The sequence below is a fragment of the Centropristis striata genome, chromosome 10, assembly GCF_030273125.1.
Source record: "Centropristis striata isolate RG_2023a ecotype Rhode Island chromosome 10, C.striata_1.0, whole genome shotgun sequence".
In the NCBI taxonomy this organism is placed as follows: domain Eukaryota; kingdom Metazoa; phylum Chordata; class Actinopteri; order Perciformes; family Serranidae; genus Centropristis; species Centropristis striata.
In genome coordinates, this window is record NC_081526.1 from 38,117,370 (window position 1) to 38,137,059 (window position 19,690).

The 19,690-nt window shown below is 39.1% G+C and overlaps 1 protein-coding gene across 1 annotated transcript in view; it reads right to left on the bottom strand.

The window, feature by feature from the left end:
- Window positions 1-19,442, bottom strand: part of kcnh3 (potassium voltage-gated channel, subfamily H (eag-related), member 3) — a 215,027-nt gene extending 195,585 nt beyond the window's left edge. The window contains exon 1 of the mRNA XM_059342198.1: window positions 19,054-19,442. Within this exon, the coding sequence (XP_059198181.1) occupies window positions 19,054-19,129 (76 nt within the window). The 5' untranslated portion in view covers window positions 19,130-19,442. The remainder of the gene's footprint in view (window positions 1-19,053) is intronic.
- Window positions 19,443-19,690: the final 248 nt, after the last annotated feature.

Here is a 19,690-nt window from a genome sequence, read left to right on the forward strand (position 1 = left end):
TGTTTTCTCTCAGTGAGCAGCTGCCACTCCCAGAGCCCTGCCATGGAAATGGCCATTGTTTTTCTTTATTGGAACATTGCTTAGTCACTGGCCTTTTGATTCTGCGGGAGAGAGAGAGAGGCCTGTCGCCTTCTCCAAAGTCAATATTTGCTACAATTACACAAAAGCAGGAAGAGATGGCAAACTGGAGAGTAGTGGCCGGGCTAATGATGCAATATAATGGTCATCTACCAAACCCAAAACAAACAAATGGACACGGGCAATATGAGCGTGAGCACATGCAACATGAAAACATGGATGCACACTATAAAAAATGTTTGTAGAAATTACAGTAAAACACTGTCAAATTACATCAGAAAGAGAAAATACCGGCAGCTGTGGTTGCCAGAATTTCACCGTAAAAAATACAGGGAGTTTTCTACTGTAAATTAAAATGTAAAAATCAGCAAAAACTGTAATTTAGACTGAGTAGTGCCTTTATTTTTAGGGTGATTGTGTCCTTATGACATTATGGTATTTCTCCATTCATTTTACATGAAAAAACTGTGTTTTCTACAGTCTAAAAGTTTTGCATTATTCCTTGATTTACGGTAATTACAAGCATCTACTACAGTGATATTACATTTTTAATTTTTCTGATGCAATTTGACAGTGTTTTACTGTAATTTTTACAAACATTTTTTTGCACAAAACTTCAACTTTTACTGTAGGAAACACAGTTTTGCTGTAAAAAATATAACAAACTCATGTAAAATGAATGGAGAAATACCATGATGTGTGAATGAATGACACAATTATCCTAAAAATAACGGGAATATTCAGTCTAAATTACAGTTTTTGCTGATATTTACATTTACAGTCGAAAACCCACTCACTGTATTTTTTACGGTGAAGTTCTGGCAACCACAGCTGCCGGGATTTTACTGTAAATTAAACAGATTATTTTTTACAGTGCACAGTTTGATTAAAAGGTGCTTAAAGACGGATGAGACTCATCCAGAGCTGCAGTCTCTGTTCAGAGACAGAAAAGGCTGCTCAGAGTGCTCAGCCAGCAGGTTGGAGGTAGAGAGCGACGGTCCCCAGGCTCTCGCTGCCAGGTCCTGTTTGGGTCACTTGGCTCTGACACAGTGTCTGTTTGACTGACTGTCTGGCCGACTGACTGAAGAGACTCCAACTGCCCTGCGCCACCTTTAACTCTCCTCTCAGCCATATGCCACAAGCTATTTTCTTCCCCGAGCGAGGCTCTTTCAACTCAAATGAAAGGGGAGTGTGTGTCCATCACCTGCTCTGTGGACGCCACGGAAAAGATTCGCTGCGAGTTAAAGTTCAAGACACACGGTGCGCTTGACGTATTTTTGTTGAGTTGTTACTGAGAGAAAACCTCAATAAAACCAAATATAGAACTTCTGGGAACTGAGAAAAGATTTTGAAAACAAGGTACATAGTGTAGACGGATTTCAGAATAAAGGCCTCCTATAAGAAGTGAGGAGCATTTATGGGTACAAGTCAGGAACCGGCCTACCTTACATATCTCAAGGGTGCCGAGTCCAAAAAAAAAAGGTTCCCAAGCAATATTTTGAGTTTTTGACCTTCTAATTTGCATATCAAATGGCCAATTGCCCATTTTGCACAGTCATTGGACCATTTCCCCTTAGTTTTTTTGTAAGTAGACAATCAAAGACGAGGAAATTAAGTTTCTGGATCTATAGTCTAGAGTCAGAGCAAGGATATAGTGGAGGCTCAGTGTCTTTTTTATGAATATATACATGTATGCAAAATACCAACTGGAACATTTAAAAGTGATATTGATTGAATATTTATGTCGGCCTTAAAAAAAACACACAAATAATGCTTAATTTCACCTTAAAAGTTGGTATTTTGCATATATATAAATATACATAAAAAAGACACTGAGCCTCCACTATATCATATAGTAATAGCCAAGCATGTCTATTTTTTCACTGTCTGACATCTCAATCACAGGAGAAGCAAAACAAAAACCACAAAAACCACAAAAACAGTTCCAGGTGACTGCCTGTTTACAGGGTCAGGGATCAGTTTTAACGCAGCCCAACCTGGGGGGACGGCTCGTTAATAAACTAATAAAGCTGCAGATAATGGAGCCATTTGTTGGCATTGACGTGTTGGCAGACTTCAGATAACTGAGATGTTTGAAGCTATTTGAAACACTGATTGAACCAGCTGCAACACACTTTATGTGAGCTTTAATTGAGACATCTCTCTTTAATTATGTGCGCAAAAAAAGGCCGAGCATTGAACTCTAATGATCTCCATTTTTCAAAGGCTGAGAATGGTGATTTGTGATGTCATCAGCATGAGGGAAACAACAGGTGTTGTTAGTGGACTGGGTTTATAATGGGATCACCTTTCAGTGTGTCTTTTTGTCTTCTGTTTCTATGTGAACCCTGTCTGCAAACAAATGTCCAAGAGTTGGACAATAAAGATAATTTAGAACATTTCTTTCTTCTCATCATGACTTTGCTCTCGTCCTTATTTATGTATAATATATTTACATCGTTGACAGAATGATAACCTCTGGCTATATGGGGGTTATTTATCCATATGCGGGCAGAACTGTATGTTTGCCTGCAGGACTGTTCTTTTCAACCCAAGAGACAGGAGGACGTCCTTGGGGACATCATGTTCCATCTGGTGAACTCAGAGGTCTGTATGTCCTTCTGTACAGCATGTCCCTCTTATGGCTGCAACCGGGAACTTTCTGCAAACCGCAGATAATTTATATAGCTACATTTTTACCCAAATCAACCAATGCAAGGCAAGGCAAGTTTATTTATATAGCACAATTCGGACACAGGGCCATTCAAAGTGCTTTACAGGGGCAAGATTAAAATACATAAAACACATTAGAAGATATTTAAAAGCAAATTTAAAAAAATAATTTAAAAAAAGTGAATGAATAAAACATTTAAAAGTGAATGAATAAAAATTACAGGTTAAAATGGAAACAGAAAAGTCTTCAGACTTGATTTAAAAGAGCTGAAGCTCAAGTTCTCTGGGAGTTTGTTCCAGAGATTTGGTGCATAAAAACTAAACACTGCTAAATGCAAAGCATTGAATAGAATAGAATAGAATAGAATAGAATAGAACAGCCTTATTGTCACTGTATATATACACAACGAAATTGGAGTGCAACTCCCATTGGTGCAAAATAAGAAACTCAAAATATATATATACATACACAGAAAAAAAAAAAGAAAATAAAAATAGAATAAATAAATAAATAAAACAAAATAGACTTTTTACATGTGCTGTGATTAAAAATGTGTCCTCAGATATTGTTCAGTAAATTGTCCTTGTGGAGTTCAGTTCAGAGATAGCCCTTGAAATTGTGACACGAGTAATGTTGCCGAAATCTAAAAATATTGACGCTGTTTTAAACTCTGAAAATACCAGAAATGGTTCAATGTTCAGCACCAAAACCACTCCTTTATGGTAAAAATAATAGGGTTACACTTAAAATAACATTTATTCCAGACACAACTTCTAACAACGAGACACAAAACCACTACAGGACCAAACACTGGCCTCCTGCTCCATAATCCTGAGTTTCTAAAAAGCTATAAAAATCATATTGCAATGGCACAATGACTAAAAAAACAAAAATGTTGCAGATGCCTCTGTGGTTTGCACCAAATGCAAATTGTGAGATGATTTTCTTTCACCGTTTTCAAATCTAAAAGCTCTGTGTTGTGTATTAATGTAGAAATAAATAAAAAATATATGTATATATAAATAAATGGAAAGAATAAATTGTTTAATTTTACATGCATTTTATTATTTAATTAGGTATTTCATTATTCACTTATTTATTCATTTATTTCTACATTTTTGTTTATTTCTTTAGCTATTTCCACATTTACCTTCACATTTCCACAGGTATTCATTTATTTATAAACATATTAATTTATACATTTATTCATTTTTTTTATCTTTTCATTCATTTATTAATTTATTTCTACTTATGTCATTTTTCATTCATCATAAATTTCAGAGCCCCAATCCACCCAGTAGTCACAGATGCCTCTGTGGTTTGCACCAAATGCAAATTGTGAGATGATTTTCTTTCACCGTTTTCAAATCTAAAAGCTCCGTGTTGTGTAAAAGCGCTCTGTTGGATGTGTGGTAAAATAAATACTATCTCACACTACATACTGCATCACAGTTTGCATTGCTACTGTACGGTTTCCTCATCAGGGCAAACTATGAAAATGCCCTCTGATCCGTTGGTGCTTGGTGGCGCAGTGACTCACACATCATACGGCGTTTGACGTCTAGTTGAAAGCAGCCGGCTGCTTCTGCTCCTCCATTTCTAGTAAGGCCACTTTGACTCAGACGTTTAACACGTATGGATGTATATAAAGCTGGAAATCAAGCAGTTACAGTGTGGATTAGAGCCAGGCTTTAAGGCTGGATGTGTGATAAGACCACAGCAGGGAAGCCTTACTGATGCTGAAGGCAGAGCTTTAACATTAGCTTTACTAATATGCATCCAGGAGGAAAAATACAACTGTGGTTGCAAGGATGTGTTTTAAAAATGACAGTCGAAAAGAGACGATTCAAACTACACGGCCAAAAGTATGCATGCATCTCCTTCCAAAACCACGAGCTGCTACAAATGCATTCTCCACTCTGCCAAGGCTTTCCACTCCAAGACTTTGGAACCTGGCTGCAGAGTTTTGCCCCCATTGAAATAAAAGAGCACTGAATATGTTTGGGGAAAAGTTCTGGCTCACAGTCTGTGTTTCACTTCATTCCAAAGATGTTGGATGGGTTCGAGGTCAGGGCTCTGTGCAGGACAACCAAGTTCTTCCACGCTAAACTGGAAAAAAATATTCCCTGGTGGAGCTGGCTTTGTGCATGGGAGCACTGGGGAGGTTAATATTTAACCATTAAGGCTTTAAAACATTATCCAACAATAAGAGTTTTGACCAATTAAAAGTAAATAGCTCTTCTGTTATTGGGCTAGCTTATTAGAAGCTAATGCTGTCAAGTTGCATTTTAAGTCCTCTAAGCTTGAGGCTCTCATCACCAGCAGCTCTTGGAGGGCTGAACTATGTGACACCTGCCTATATATCAATGGAGCCTGGTGGGTTAAATCCTGTTAACATAGAACATGCGGTGCAGACACACAGCTGACAACCTGCAGCCTTGCAGCTAAACCAGCGGTGGAGAATGACTGCATGCAACATTGTGGCTGTGCTGTGTGTGATTTCTGCAGAACTTGGATAAAGTCTGAGACTGAACTCTCTCTGACAGGTGAATTCACCTATGGCTAAGCCACACCCCCAAAGGCGATGAGCCAATCACAGTGCGCATAGCTTACTCAATACACTCGGACATTCTCTGCTTCCACATCCATTGAAATGCATTGGAGTTAGTCCGTTTTCTGTCGTTTTTATGTGTTTTTTCTTGAGATTTTAAGTTTAAAATGGTCCAACGGTGTGCATGGGGTACCTGCAACTCTGACACAAGGTATCCCGAGAGGCTGGGCGACGGGGTGTATTTTCTACCATTTCCTAAGCCACATCTCAACCCAGATGAGTGTCTGCTCTGGATCAAGTTATGCGGTAGACCACAACACCATTTTAACGTGGATAAAATTAACAAGGATGTCTACATCTGTTCTAAGGTAAGTCAACAACGTATTTGAGGCAACATATTGTCACTCTGCTAAAGATGTTTAGATGTTAGAGAGGTTAAAGTTATCTTTAACATCACTAACGTTAGCCTAACGTTAGCCTAACGTTAGCCTAAAGTTAGCCTAACCTTTTCTAACGTTAGCTTCTAGCTGCGTTGTACATCATGTCACTTTGTTTGCTGGGAGATTCTTTTGCCTTCATGACTGTTAATGAGGCTAATGCTAATCCAAATTAGCATCCCTAGTTGCTACAATATTGGAAGAGCGATTATTGTCTAAAATATTGTTCCGTTTTAAGATTTCTTTTACTCAGAAGTGGCTTTGCCCAAAGCATAAAAACTACCCAACATTAAAATTGCACAGATGTATTTGGATATACCCTTAGCCATAGTGTGCCTCTTTACATGTGACACGTTTTAATGTTTCATAAATCACAAATTAATGCACATTGTCTAATAATATACAGTACCAGTCAAAGGTTTGGACACACCTTCTCATGCAATGATTTTTCTTTATTTTTATTATATTTTCAACATTGTAGATTAATACTGAATGCATCAAAACTATGATTGAACACATATGGAATTATGTAGTAAATTAAAAAGTGTTCTACAAACCATAATATGTTTCCTATTTCAATTCTTCACTTTAACACATTAAGAAGGCGAGAAATTCCACAAATTAACTTTTGACAAGCTGCACCTAACTGGAAACCATCCAGAGAGAATAACAGAAGGAAGAAACTAAAATATAAAACATATTCTGGTTTGTTTTACACTATTTTAAAACTACATAATTCCATATGTGTTCCATCATAGTTATGATGTCTTCAGTATAAATTTACAATGTTGAAAAAAGTAAAAAATAAAGAAAAAACTTTTTAATTTTAAACAGTTTCCTCTCTTATTTGTCTCCTGTGCTGCTGTAAAATGTCAAATGACAAGTAACTCACTCAAGTCTGATAAAAAAATATAAGAATTAGTTATTAGCAATAATATCCTGCTCTTCGTACAAGATAACATGAATGCATGGAGGACATCATGATCACAGTTAACACGATTAGTTTCCGTTCCGTTCATGCTTTTATTTCTTTCAGTTTAGAACCAGTCCACATAATTGTGCAGGCACTTAAAACAGGCAAGATAAAAAATAGGTTTTTCGGAAATCCAATGCAGTATCTGCTCTATCTGCCCTTTCCATGACGTCAGGATCAGTCCGAGGTCTAATAAAGCCGGAGCTCAGATTCATCTGCTTCCAATTGGAGCTTATTACTTCAGAGCAGTGTAATGAACCCCCTGTCGCTCCGGCTTCATCACTTTCATTTGCTGCTGTTACCGTCCCCGGCTTGGTTCTTTCTCATCCTGCACATTCAGGTCTTTTGCTTTCCTCATTTCCTACGTACATGGTGACATTCTCCTGACCACCTGGTTTGTTGTCTATTTCCAGCCCTGTCTTCCTCTCTGTCCACTTCTCGTCTCTCCGTCTCTTTTTTCTGCTTTGCCTCAGTCGACCTGTCAGTTTGTGGCCGCTGTGCATTCTCCACCTAGCTATAACTGAAATATTGCTCCAATTGTGCTTTTGACAACACTGTCAGTTAAAGAGTAAAAGGCAGGAGTGCCTAACACAGTTCGGCTGCATTCAAAGTTGAAGGATTCGGTGTAATAAATGACAAAATCCAACATTTTGACACCTGTTTCCTCTGGCTCATCTCAGGTAGCTCTGCCTGGATACTTAGCCTTATTATAAAGTCTTTGATTGGCAGCAGCACCGTAACCTGTCTCCCTACTGGCCTCTGCACTTTAAGTTCTCTATTTGTAATACAGGGAGGCTGACAGCACACAGACAGGATAAAAAGGGAAGAAGTAAAGCATGAAACTAAGTTGGCCTCCTTATTAACCAACAATGTTTAGAATCTGAATCATTAAGGACATTTTCTGCAAACATTTTCCTGCAAAAAAAACCCTTAAAGAGTATACAACTTTTGCCTACAAACCTACAGAACTTGCAACAGTGATTTTAAAGAGGACCAAATCAAAGGTCAAAGCTCAAAGATTCACACTTTGATTGATTTTGAGTTTTTACAAGAATATTTGAATAAAAATCCCTTATGGGCAATACTAGAACATGTTATAATGTTTAAAAAAAACACACATTTATCTCCATTTTAGTGCCTCATCTTTAAACCCAGTCTGTTCTGATTGGTCAGCATGGGAGATTATATGCTTTTAGAGCTTTCTGACAGAAATTACTGGAAATTCATGGTGGTTAATGTCGGGTATTTTAAAACCAAACCATGTTTTTTACCTTAAAACAGAGTTATACGTATAGTATATATTAAACACTGTGTCCTGGTCTTACCTGCAGCCTCAGTAAACCTGACAGGTGGGTGGTGAAATCATCCATATTGATTATTTATTTTAAACAGACTGCCCTTGTAAATAATATATGAGTGTTTGGGTACATATTGATTACAAATCTCACTCTGCCTTCAGAAACCTACTGCAGCCTCAGAGACTCTCTGTTTGTGTAAATGTGTTTCTACCTGTGCAGTCCTTCAGATTCATCTCTGTGTGTGAAGAGGTTAGACATGATGCATGTTTTAAAGAGCTAATTCAGTAAGTGAGCAGAGTTCTCTCATCATTGATTATCAACTACATAATCTGACTGCAGGCACTGCAGGAGTACAGAGAGGAGATTGTTAAATTCAAAAATAATTAATTGAGCTCACTTCGTCGAGAGCTCTCTTGATTATAAATTAACTGAAGAGCCTGCCTAATTGATGGTTTTATTAATTCTCTGTCCCGATCACAGGCCACATAACTAATACATGGGGCCTGGTATAACTCTGAGATATGTATTGTCTCAGTGGATTCCTGCAGGTGAAGATGTGTCAGAGAGCCTGTTGCAGAGTTAATAAACCAGAAGTAAGAGAGAGAAAGGAGCTGCATCTCTGTGTCCGAAGAGATCAGAATGAATATATATATATATATATATATATATATATATCACTTTTCCTGTTTTAGGTCCGTTAGGATTACCAAAATTATTTCTATTTGCTAAATGCCAGAATAATGAGAGAAGGATTTTTTTAGACAATTTTTTATTACTTTCTTCAAAGTCAGAAGTTTACATACACTAACATTATTATGCCTTGAAACAATTTGGGAAAGCCCAGATGATGCTGCCATGTCTTTGGAAGCTTCTGATTGGTTCATTGACAACATTAGAGTTAATTGGAGACACACCTGTGGATGTATTTTAAGGCACACCTGAAACACACTGCTTCTTTGTGTGACATCATGGGAAAGTCAAAAGAAATCAACCAAGATATCTGACCGGAGGATCTAAGGGCCAGAGTCAACTTCTCCACTCCAGCCAGACAGGAGGCCAAAGGAGGGAAGCTTAAAAATGTCTTGTTCAGCATCCGGTTTTACTAAAAGACACTCTGAGGAGTCATTCATTCAACTTGCTAACCAAACTAGCACTAGCTGATAACTTAACGTCCTCCTCTCCTTATATGGTCACTATTGCTCATGCTTCTGCTTCCAAAAAACCAAGATGGTGATGGCCAAAATGCCAAACTCAAGGCTTCAAAGCAGTCGTGCACAAACCAACAGGATGACTTTTCCCACATCTTCTGCTTCCAGTCCCTTTTTGCATTTTGCTCACATCTCTCAGCAACTTGTACACAGCTTTATTTCTTCCTTCATGACCCGCCTTTTCCAATTTATTCCTCTCTGCCTCTGTCCCTCTAACATCCACACCCATTTTGCCCGTTGGTGATATGAGAGGCAGATTGTGGCCTGTAGGCTGAGCTATCATACAAACACAGCCACACTACATTAGGTAACAATATAAGCTGGAGTAATTCACTCTTTGTGCATCCTTTGTTTTCAATTCCCATGATTGTTGCTGCCATCGTGTTTCATATAGCTCGTGCATTTTCCTTTCTTACAGTACTCCAGTTTGTGTAACATGATTATGATTTTGACATTTCCTTTCAGTGCTCTCGTTAATCAATGGAGCTATTTTTGGATAAGTGACCACATGTGGCCATGTGTGTCATTATCATACGCCTCAATCACTCTACTGTACACACCTCAGCTGCTTCCACTCACTCATGAAGTAACGTAATAAATGATGACCTACATTATAACTACGGTCAGTGTCGTCATTTGAATCCAGATTTATTTATCACAAGTCCATCCTAGTCAATCAATAGTTTGATGATGTTATAAAAAATGTATAAAACAGGCCATTAAATGTTTCTGCAGTGTCTCAATGACAGCAGTGACTGTAATGTTGATACAGTCAGCAGCTTCCTGACTCTGAGGATCTATGAGTCTGCCTCCAGACCATAAAATCAGCTTTATTTCCTAGCAGCGCTCACAGTTTGGCAGCAAATAACAAACTCATTCTGCACCAGCATTATGTTTTTTCGTTTTAAAAATCTGTAAATGTAGGTTGTCCACCACTTGAGACTGCAATATCTGGACTAACATGAAATGGGTTGTCATAAAATGTTATGGTAACACTTTACAATAACCAACTAAGTACTGTTTATAGGTGGTTTATAAACCAATTATTAACTATTTATAAAGTGCTATATAAATATTTAATCTTTAATTGTTTTCAGCCAATTTCTTAAAGGTATATAAATCATTTCAAAATCATTAACATACTTAATATGGTGTTAAAAATGTTATGAGTGCAACTAAAACGATTGATAAACTATTAATTATAATTTATTGGTTTCTTAATGGTAAAGTAACTATAAACTTACATTAATATACCATCTATTTGTCATTTATATATGATTTAGTTATTTAAACATGAATAAATGATGTATTTACCATTCTAAATGGTTTATATACAGTTTATAAATTATGATTAAAACTTAATAAATTGTCTGTTTACCATTTATAAATGATGGTTATTGTAAAGTGTTACCAATCTTATAGATACATTTACAGTCTCCAGATGATGAATACAAACAACTTATGTGATTTCATGACTTTTCCACTGGTGACGAATTGGTGTCAAATGTCTCAACATCTTTTGGATGTGCTGCCATTACATTTGGTCGGAATATCTCCACATCTGGTTTGATCGTGGTTTGCCTCCTTCAGACTTGTTGTTTTGGGCCATTATCAGGTTCAAATTCAAATTTAAAATATGTTAGTTTATTACCAAATACCCACAAAACATTTAACATTTCCATTAGGAACACACTGATGAAACTTTTTTCTTCTAAAACCAACTCTGATGTCTCAGAGCACTCTGTTATCCCAGATTTAAAATCTGTTTCTGCACACTTTATATCCATAACATGCAGGTGTTTTTGCTTCCATCTGCATCGCTGTCATTGTTATCAGTTTATTGCCCCGAGCAGTGGAAAATAAATCAATAACACACTCATCACATTATGTTTTGAACACACCTAATGCACCTTATGCAACGTATTGATGGAGAAGGGCCTGGACACCAGCTGGATCACTTGTGCATGTAGGATAACCTTATTTATACATTATGAATACAGTATATGAAACATTATCTAAGTGTTGGTTTAACTGAATACAATAGCATCATCATATCTGTTGCTACAGCGTAGGAAAGTGTGCCAATCTTAAAATCCAATCTCAAACACACAGTGTTATTAATTGAAGAACAAAAGCTTGATGGAAACACTAAAATATAGGAGATGAAAACGATTTTTCTGAATAAGTTCTGACATAGCGAACACTTAACTTTCATGACTGATCAGCTGTTTCAGTCTGCTGGAAAACCCAAAAGAAGAAGAATAAGAAACCATTTCCCCTGTTGGCATCTTCTCTCAATTTTCTCTCGTTGAGTGGCCAAAATAGCAACCTCTTCTGCTGCTTTGTTGTTTTCTCACTTCTTCTTCTCCTGTTTACTGACGGATTAGCCTATAGCAATACATTACACTGCCATCTGCTGACCAAAGTACGTTACTGCAGCTTTGTTTATTCGCTCTGAACCAGCTGATGGAAAGTCACTAATTCACATTTTCTTTAATGTGACATTTCAAAATTTTCCTTCAAATTCACTTCGACTGTAATGGAAACACAGCTTATGTCAAAATCAACAATAGATCTGCTGCATGCATATGCATCATTTGGAGACCAGCAGCATGAAGAAAAACCATTGCAACTTTTGGTACGGTGATGCAAACACCCAAGTACATTTACATTTAGTCATTTAGCAGACGCTTTTATCCAAAGCGATTTACAGGAGAAAAGGGGAACAATCAAGGTATAGTGCAATAAGAGCTATTAGTGCAGCAATAAGAGCAGAGTTATGGTGTGGTGTGGTACTAGGAGAGAAGATGCTCTCTGAAGGTCTTCAGGAGGTTTTTAAAGGTAGAGAGGGACGCCCCTGCTCTGGTAGGAACTGGTAGTGGTTCCACCAGCGGGGAACAAGAAACGATAAGAGTTTGGATTGCCTTGGACCAACGGGGGGCAGAGCGTAGCGGTCATGAGGTAGCGTATACCTGAATCAGGGCGTTCAAGTTGCTGGGTGCACTGTAAAAAATGTTTGTATAAATTACAGTAAAACACTGGCAAATTGCATCAGGAATGGGGCGTAAAATTAAAAATTGTGTATAACCGTAGTAGGCACTTTTAATTACCGTAAATCAAGGAATAGCACAATTTTTACTTTTACTGTCATGAACTGTAGGAAACGCAGTTTTGCTGTAAAAATATAACATTTTCATGTAAAGTTAATGGAGATTTGCCATGATGTGTGAATGAATGACACAATTACCTTAAAAATAACGAGAATATTCAGTCTAAATTAGTTTTTGCTGATATTTAAATTTACAGTAGAAAACCCCCTCACTGTATTTTTTACGGTGAAGTTCTGGCAACCACAGCTGCCGGTAATTTACCGTAAATTTAACAGATTATTTTTTACAGTGTGCAGTACCGGAGACAGCTTTGTAGGCAGCATTGGAGATTTGAATTTGATGCTTTGGGCTGCAACAGGCTGCAACAGGTAGCCAGTGGAGCTCCATGAACAGCGGTGTGACCTGTGAACTTTTTGGCTGGTTGTAGACCAGGAGAACCGCATTCTGGATCATCTGAAGTACACATAAACCTTAGCAAGGCCACCTTTTAAAGAGTGAATGTAACTGAGAACACTTCATCTTATGATGACGGCATAACTGCATACAACTTGTATTGGTCAAGTCACGGCTGATACCAGAACAACTTCAGTATCAACAAAGTTACAAACCTGAGCTTCAGTGTAGCTGATAAGATGTTAGGATGCTAAAATGCTGAACTAAGATGGCAAACACAGTAAACATTTAATCTAAAAAACAGGTTGGTTCAAAGTGCAACCCCACGGACTCTTGGCCTTTTAATCTGCTGTAAGATATAATGGGTGTAGCTTTCAAATGCTGTAAAGTGACAGAGCCACAGAGCAATTATTAGGCCTATCATTATATCTGCTCCTGCCTGACGAGCAGCCAGGAGGGTTTAAGCACAGAGCGCCACGGGGGAAACACACACCTGAGACACGGCCATGCTTCACCGCTAATCTGTGCTGTCAAACACACACACAGGCACAGACGCACACAGATACACAAACACGGGCGCAAGGAAGTGGTGACAGTCTGTCTCCCTGCAGCCCAGAGCCATGCACACTCATTTTCTCACTTACACATATGCACATAGACACACATGCACAGAATCAAGTGAATAACAAGAGGAGTGGGTGGGAGGCAACTAATGAAAGACTGAAGGAGGGAGACAGCGGTGAAGGATGAGAGGTGTGAGATTATTTAAGTTCTCTCAGCTGTAAGAAAGACACACAATGTAATATATAGTTCTCTAAATGAGTATTATGTGAAAAGATGGAGGGAAAAAAGCCTTTAAAGTTAAAAGAAATGCTGCAATTTTCAGATAATATCTGTTCTTGTAAGGTTTTTTGTGTGCTTTTGTTAACATTGTAAGCTCTCAATCAGTCCAAGTAACACTTGCTGCTAATTCATTTCTTGGATCTTTTAATAAATCTGACAGTAGTGCAACATTGGCAACTTAAAGACATCAGTTTCCCAGTAGATTTAATTGTATTCTATTCTTAAAACAGTGTAGGTGTAACAGAGTAACTAGCAAGAGACAGTCTGACACAAGGCTCAGGCTAAATAAGGGGTTTGTGGACATTATACATGCAATGTGGACTAAAATAAAACAGATAACGCAAAGGATTTTTCATTTGTTATTTTAGAAAAATAACTTTTCTGTAAAAGCTTGATTTTTGATCACACCTTCAGTAATCAGAGTACAGTAATGAGATCTGCTGTCACAATGGCTCTCATTTTGTTCTTCAAACAGTTAAATCTCCTTTTGGATTCAAACTGAAGCCTGAGAGAAGGAGTGAGTGCTTGCAGGCTGCTGGTCCATGTGATGAGCAGGGCTCAGGCCCTAACCTGATTAGGACCAAGCCAAGACCCACTCAATTAAAAGGAGCAATTGACTGGTGTAGTCCCACACAGCTGTGGGCCGTTTCTAGGAAGCCCAGCAACAAATGAACATTGATTGAAGCATGCACAAGGTTTGTAGTGAGTCTTCAGAAGGCTCATTCCTCCCTCATGTTGCAATTTTCACATATTAATAATCACAATATAATTCATTTTTAATGAGACCTCTGCATGAATCCACTGATTGCAAGATTAGAAAAACAAACTTAAATTTACAGGGTGCTTAGTCAATTAAAATATTTGCTATTCACAAGGTTTGTGCGTGTGTGTGTGTGTGTGTGCGTATGTGTGTGTGTGTGTGTGTGTGTGTGTGTGTGTGCATGTTCTTTTTGTCATGCTGTTCTGTGAGGTGGTGGCAACAACCTTCGTAAGGAGAGGGGTCTATAAATAATAATATAATATTATAAAAATAATATGATTAGTAAGCTGTGATGCAAAACTGTAGCGTGATGCATGTATGTATGGGACTCTATGTGTGTGTGTGTGTGTGTGTGTGTGTGTGTGTGTGAAACTTCTTTGTATTTGCAGTGTTGGTGATCTGCTGATATCCAGCCAGCAGCTCCAGAGAAGAGCATTTTACTCCTTTCATGATACAAATCCCTGCTGAAAATCCACTCTATTCAGTGAAAATAACACTTTGATATCTGATATCAACCTCTTTCAGGTTTGCTGAACAGGTCACACACTACAGCACTAATGTGTACATTTGGGCTGCAACTCATGATTCATTTCAGGATCGATCCCTTTGTCAATTACTCTTTTTCCCAATGAATCCATGACTCATTTAGGCTACAAATGTCAGAAAAACTACATCAGTTTCCAGAAGCCAAAGGTGACGTCTTTAACCCATTGAGGCCTGAAATGCCTGTAAAACCTCTGGGCGATTTTAAAATAAGCCCCTAAAACCTGAAGTTTTTCTGGAAATTCAACAGAAGTGTCAACGCTTCTACTAAATAATAGATTTTTCAGCCTCTGTAGCAGATAGAAATGAAATTCTAAAAGTATTTGAGAGCTTAAATACTACAAAACGACGTATCCGCTGTCCAGGCTTCAATGGGTTAAATTGCATTTTCTGTCAGACTGAGAAGAGAAGTCCACAACAAGAATAAGAACACTTATGAATGATAATGTCCTGCTAACCACTGCATGCTCTAGCCTTGGCATCTTTGACAGAAATGGCAGATACAACATCTATAACGCGTTTGATTTAATAAGAATATCAATAATATGAATAAGAAAACAGTTGAAAAGTAGCTGCTGGTGCCCTGCACAGCCCTGCTTCTTTTAGCAGCACTAAGGCACTAAAGACAGAGAGACAGATGTGCTGTTGATTATAAAAGTGCACATCCTATTTATCTTTATATGGAGTTTAAATGTGGAACTCTGTAAATTTGGCTGTCAGGGTTTCTATCGTTCATTAAATTACCCTGAAAGTGATTCCAGAAAAATCCTTTGCCACTGTTGTCATTGTCGTTGTGGTGTGGACTTGAGTTAGATTATTAAACTTATATTTCTAAAATAAATTAAACATAGAGTTTGATGTGGATGCAACATAAACATAGAAAATAATATCAATAACATTGACATAAAATTGAATAAAGCAGAGAAAGAGAGCAACAAATCCTGGAGCCAGACATGTTTGGCATTTGTGCTTGATAAATAGCTTTACTAATAATAATTGATTATTGAAATAGTTGGTGTTCAATTCTCTGTGGTTGGACTAATCCATGAATTGACCTTTAGTTACACAACCTACTGCAGATATTGCCAGACCATATTAATCAATCTGCGATTTCTTGATCAGTTCAATCAACTTCTGCTGTCAGTAAAATTCACTCAGTCACAGTCCACTAAGTTTTTAGAACCACAGAAGTTTTTGGTCTCATGTTACCTTTATAAAAATAATGCAACAAATGCAAGTAAACAGAGTTTAGATTTGGGAGAAATAAAGCACTGTTATCAGTTTGGTACTCGGTGTCAGCAGGAGACAAAAAGTTCCATCGCTGCTTCTCTATGTTCAGTTGTGAAAGGAGCAGCGTTAAAAATTAAATTAACAAGTTGCTGAGCTTTGTTCAAAACATACCTTCAATATACACTACCGGTCAAAAGTTTTAGAACACCCCAATTTTTCCAGTTTTTTATTGAAATTCAAGCAGTTCAAGTCAAATGAACAGCTTGAAAGGGTCCAAAGGTAAGTGGTGAACTGCCAGAGGTAAATAAAAAAAGGTAAGCTTAACCAAAACTGAAAAATAATGTACATTTCAGAATTATACAAGTAGGCCTTTTTCAGGGAACAAGAAATGGGTTAACAACTTAACTCTATGGAGTTTTTTGGTCATTTTGTGTCTTTTAGTGTCTTTTTTTGTCATTTTGTGTCTTTTTTTGTCGTTTTGTGTCTTTTTTAGTCCTTTAGTCCAACATAAAATGTGATTTTGAATCTTTTTTTTACTTTCAAAACACTATCATGCTCAATAAAGAATTTTAAATGTTGCAAATGTGCATTAATTTCAGAGTACACTGAGACATTAAACTGCATCATTTTCAATTAAATTCTGGAAAAGTTGGTGTGTTCTAAAACTTTTGACCGGTAGTGTATTAGCTGCTCTCCATCAGGTGATCAAAGACCCTGCTGGAGATTGTAAAACTTATTGTATGATGCTGGTTTTGTTCTGAACCTGAATCCAACTCGGGTCAGATAATTCACACTTTCCACCTTCTCTACTTGGGAGCCACAGCATGTGCAGACATCAGTGCAGGATGTTATTATAGCAGTGGACTCCTCAGTCATAGATGCACACACCGCTGCTAGTGGATCTTTATGTGTGAGCGCTATCTGATAGTAGCATAGTAGTTTGTTCTGAACGTAGAAGTTAAGTGCCTGAGACAAGTGACAACATTTATAGATTCCACATTGAGTCGACTGAGACGAGACAAAGGAGCAGCTTCACAAAGCAGCTAACAGAGAAAATGAAGTATGAGCTCTGGCAGAGACAAGTGACTTTTTGGAGTAATCATGATTGCCATTTGATTCACAATCACAACAAAAGCCCCCTACACACATACACACACACACACACACACACACACACACACACACACACACACAGCAGTATTCAGTGAGACACAAAGACACTGCCTCTCTCTCTCCTCTGTTCTCTCCAAGTGTCAGATTTAACGAGGAAACGAACGCCACACCATTTAAAAACACATAGCTGCATGTTTGTCACCGCTTGACCTGTAATGGATTCAGATTTGGACATCTGAGGTTCCCCCTCCTCCCACCAGAGCAGCCACACACACACACACATCATGCACACACACACACACACACTACCGCCCTCCCCACCCCCACAACCTCTCATTTCGTCCCCACCTCCTCTTCCCTCCCTCCATCCTCCTCCTCCTCCTCCTCCTCCTCTGACAAGCAGAAAGGCCACGATGAATTCTTGACATCCATGCAAGTTAATTACAATGACTGCACATGTTCTGCTGGAGATGTGTAATTATCTGCACCTCTGCAAACGAAGGCCTGTTTTTTAGCCACTCAAAGAGAAACGGCGAGGCTTAGGCCGCTTCTAGACACGAGGAGAGCTAATCTGGAGCTAGTCTGATGTGTGTGTGTGTGTGTGTGTGTGTGTGTTTCTTCTGAATAAGGTGGACTATGATTATAGTGTTTGAGACCTGAAGTATTTGTAGACTCTTTGTCATACGGCACATAACAACAGAAAGAAGAGTGAACATTCAGGAGAAAACACAGAGAATATATTTGTTTCTTATTGTCCTTGTAGCAGAACAACTCACTTTGCCTTTCAAAGTCATTTAAATGTCCTGTTGAAGAGGCACGACTGTCCCCATGTTTTATCAGAGCACTTGGAGAAACCTTGAGTGAGATGTGGCTCTGCCTCAGAGCGACTGGCCTGGTGCATGGTCCAATCATCTTCTCTATCATGCTGTCACACATAACTGGTTTATGGGAGACACTGGCTCGCCCCACACTGGCGGACTCACACAAACTCCCATCGTCCTGAATAATCCACGCAGAAGGAGATATAAGCATCTCTCACCCGCCCACCTACCCAGCACGGGCCCAAACACACACGGGCTGCTCATCGCATCTGTTCATAAGACACCCTCGCCAGAAATATATCCCACCTCTCTCTCTCTCTCTCTCCAGCATCATCTCTACTGCTAAACAGGGTTGTTATCATGGGGATCAGAATAAAACAGGGTTGTTAGTGTGGTGGAGGTGAAGCACAAAAGCTTTTTGAGTCTGAGCTGCAGCTAGAAGAGACGAAGCCTGGACATGTGCGCAAAAAAAAGGACACAATGGCCACAATTGTGCACAAAGGATCTGAAACTACAACAGTAGGTGAATTCACAGCTGGCAGAAATCTCTTAACACCTTCTGTTGCATGCATCTCATTTCACTGGACGAGAACAAAAGACCAGACTTCTTGTACAGCCGATCATAAAATGCATTTGCAGAACTTAATTATTTCCATTAAGCTTCTTTTTTAGCCTACGAGTAAGAATCCCCTGAACTCTCTTTGTGCAGGAAGATGCACATTATATCTTCGAAGAACATGACCTCTTTACACAGAATGCCACTTGGCCAATTGATTCATTGATGAGACTAGCCCTTTAATTAATAAGGCAGAGTGTAAAGCTTCAACTTTACAAAAAAAAACTCCTGTAAATGTATAGAAGCTCAGTATGCATGTGGTATTCCACCCAGTGATGTTTTTCCTCTCATGCAAGCTTACTTTTTTCTTTTTTCCCCAGAAAACAAATAGTTTACATGCAGCAGACTCTCTCAGCTGTGTGTTGTGGGTAGAAAGGATAATCAGAAAGCTTTCTTGCTACTCACGGGTGCCATCGAAGCGGGTGGCGATGGTGTCCAGGAAGGTGTTTTGCGGGGCCAGAAGCCCTCGCATCACCGGCATCCTGCTCCGGGTGGACTGGGTCCTCCTGCCTCGGCGCCCTGGGGCACCGCTTGAGTCCTGCTCAGACCCGAAATTCGGCAGGAAGCGAGAGGTGCCCGGTGCGCATCCCAGCCCCTGGAGAAGCGCACCGATCCGAGATACGCGCGGTGACTCCACCTTGGCACCACGGGGGTTGTGACCATAATCAACTAAGCAGAGAGCGAGTACGAACCGTGGGATGCACCTGTGCACCTTCCGATGGGGAGAAAACACATTAAAAGGCCCGTGTGTGATCGCAAAAAGCAGGTGCGCTCTGGAGAGATGAGGAAGGATGGATACACTGCAAGTTTCTGGTGCTGATGGCGCGTGGAGTGAATCTTATCGCTGCAAGCTCCTCCTCAACTCTCTCTCTCTCTCTCTCTTGCTCCCCCCCTCTCTCTTTCTCTCGTTGCGTGGTTATCTTGCCACAACTGAGAGCAGATGCACAGTCACATGACGCCTTTCAGGTCTTGCCAAGCTGTGGTCCTGGTTGAAAGTGGAGGTGGGAGACAACAAAGAGAGGCCAGTGGCCTTTCCCCGGAG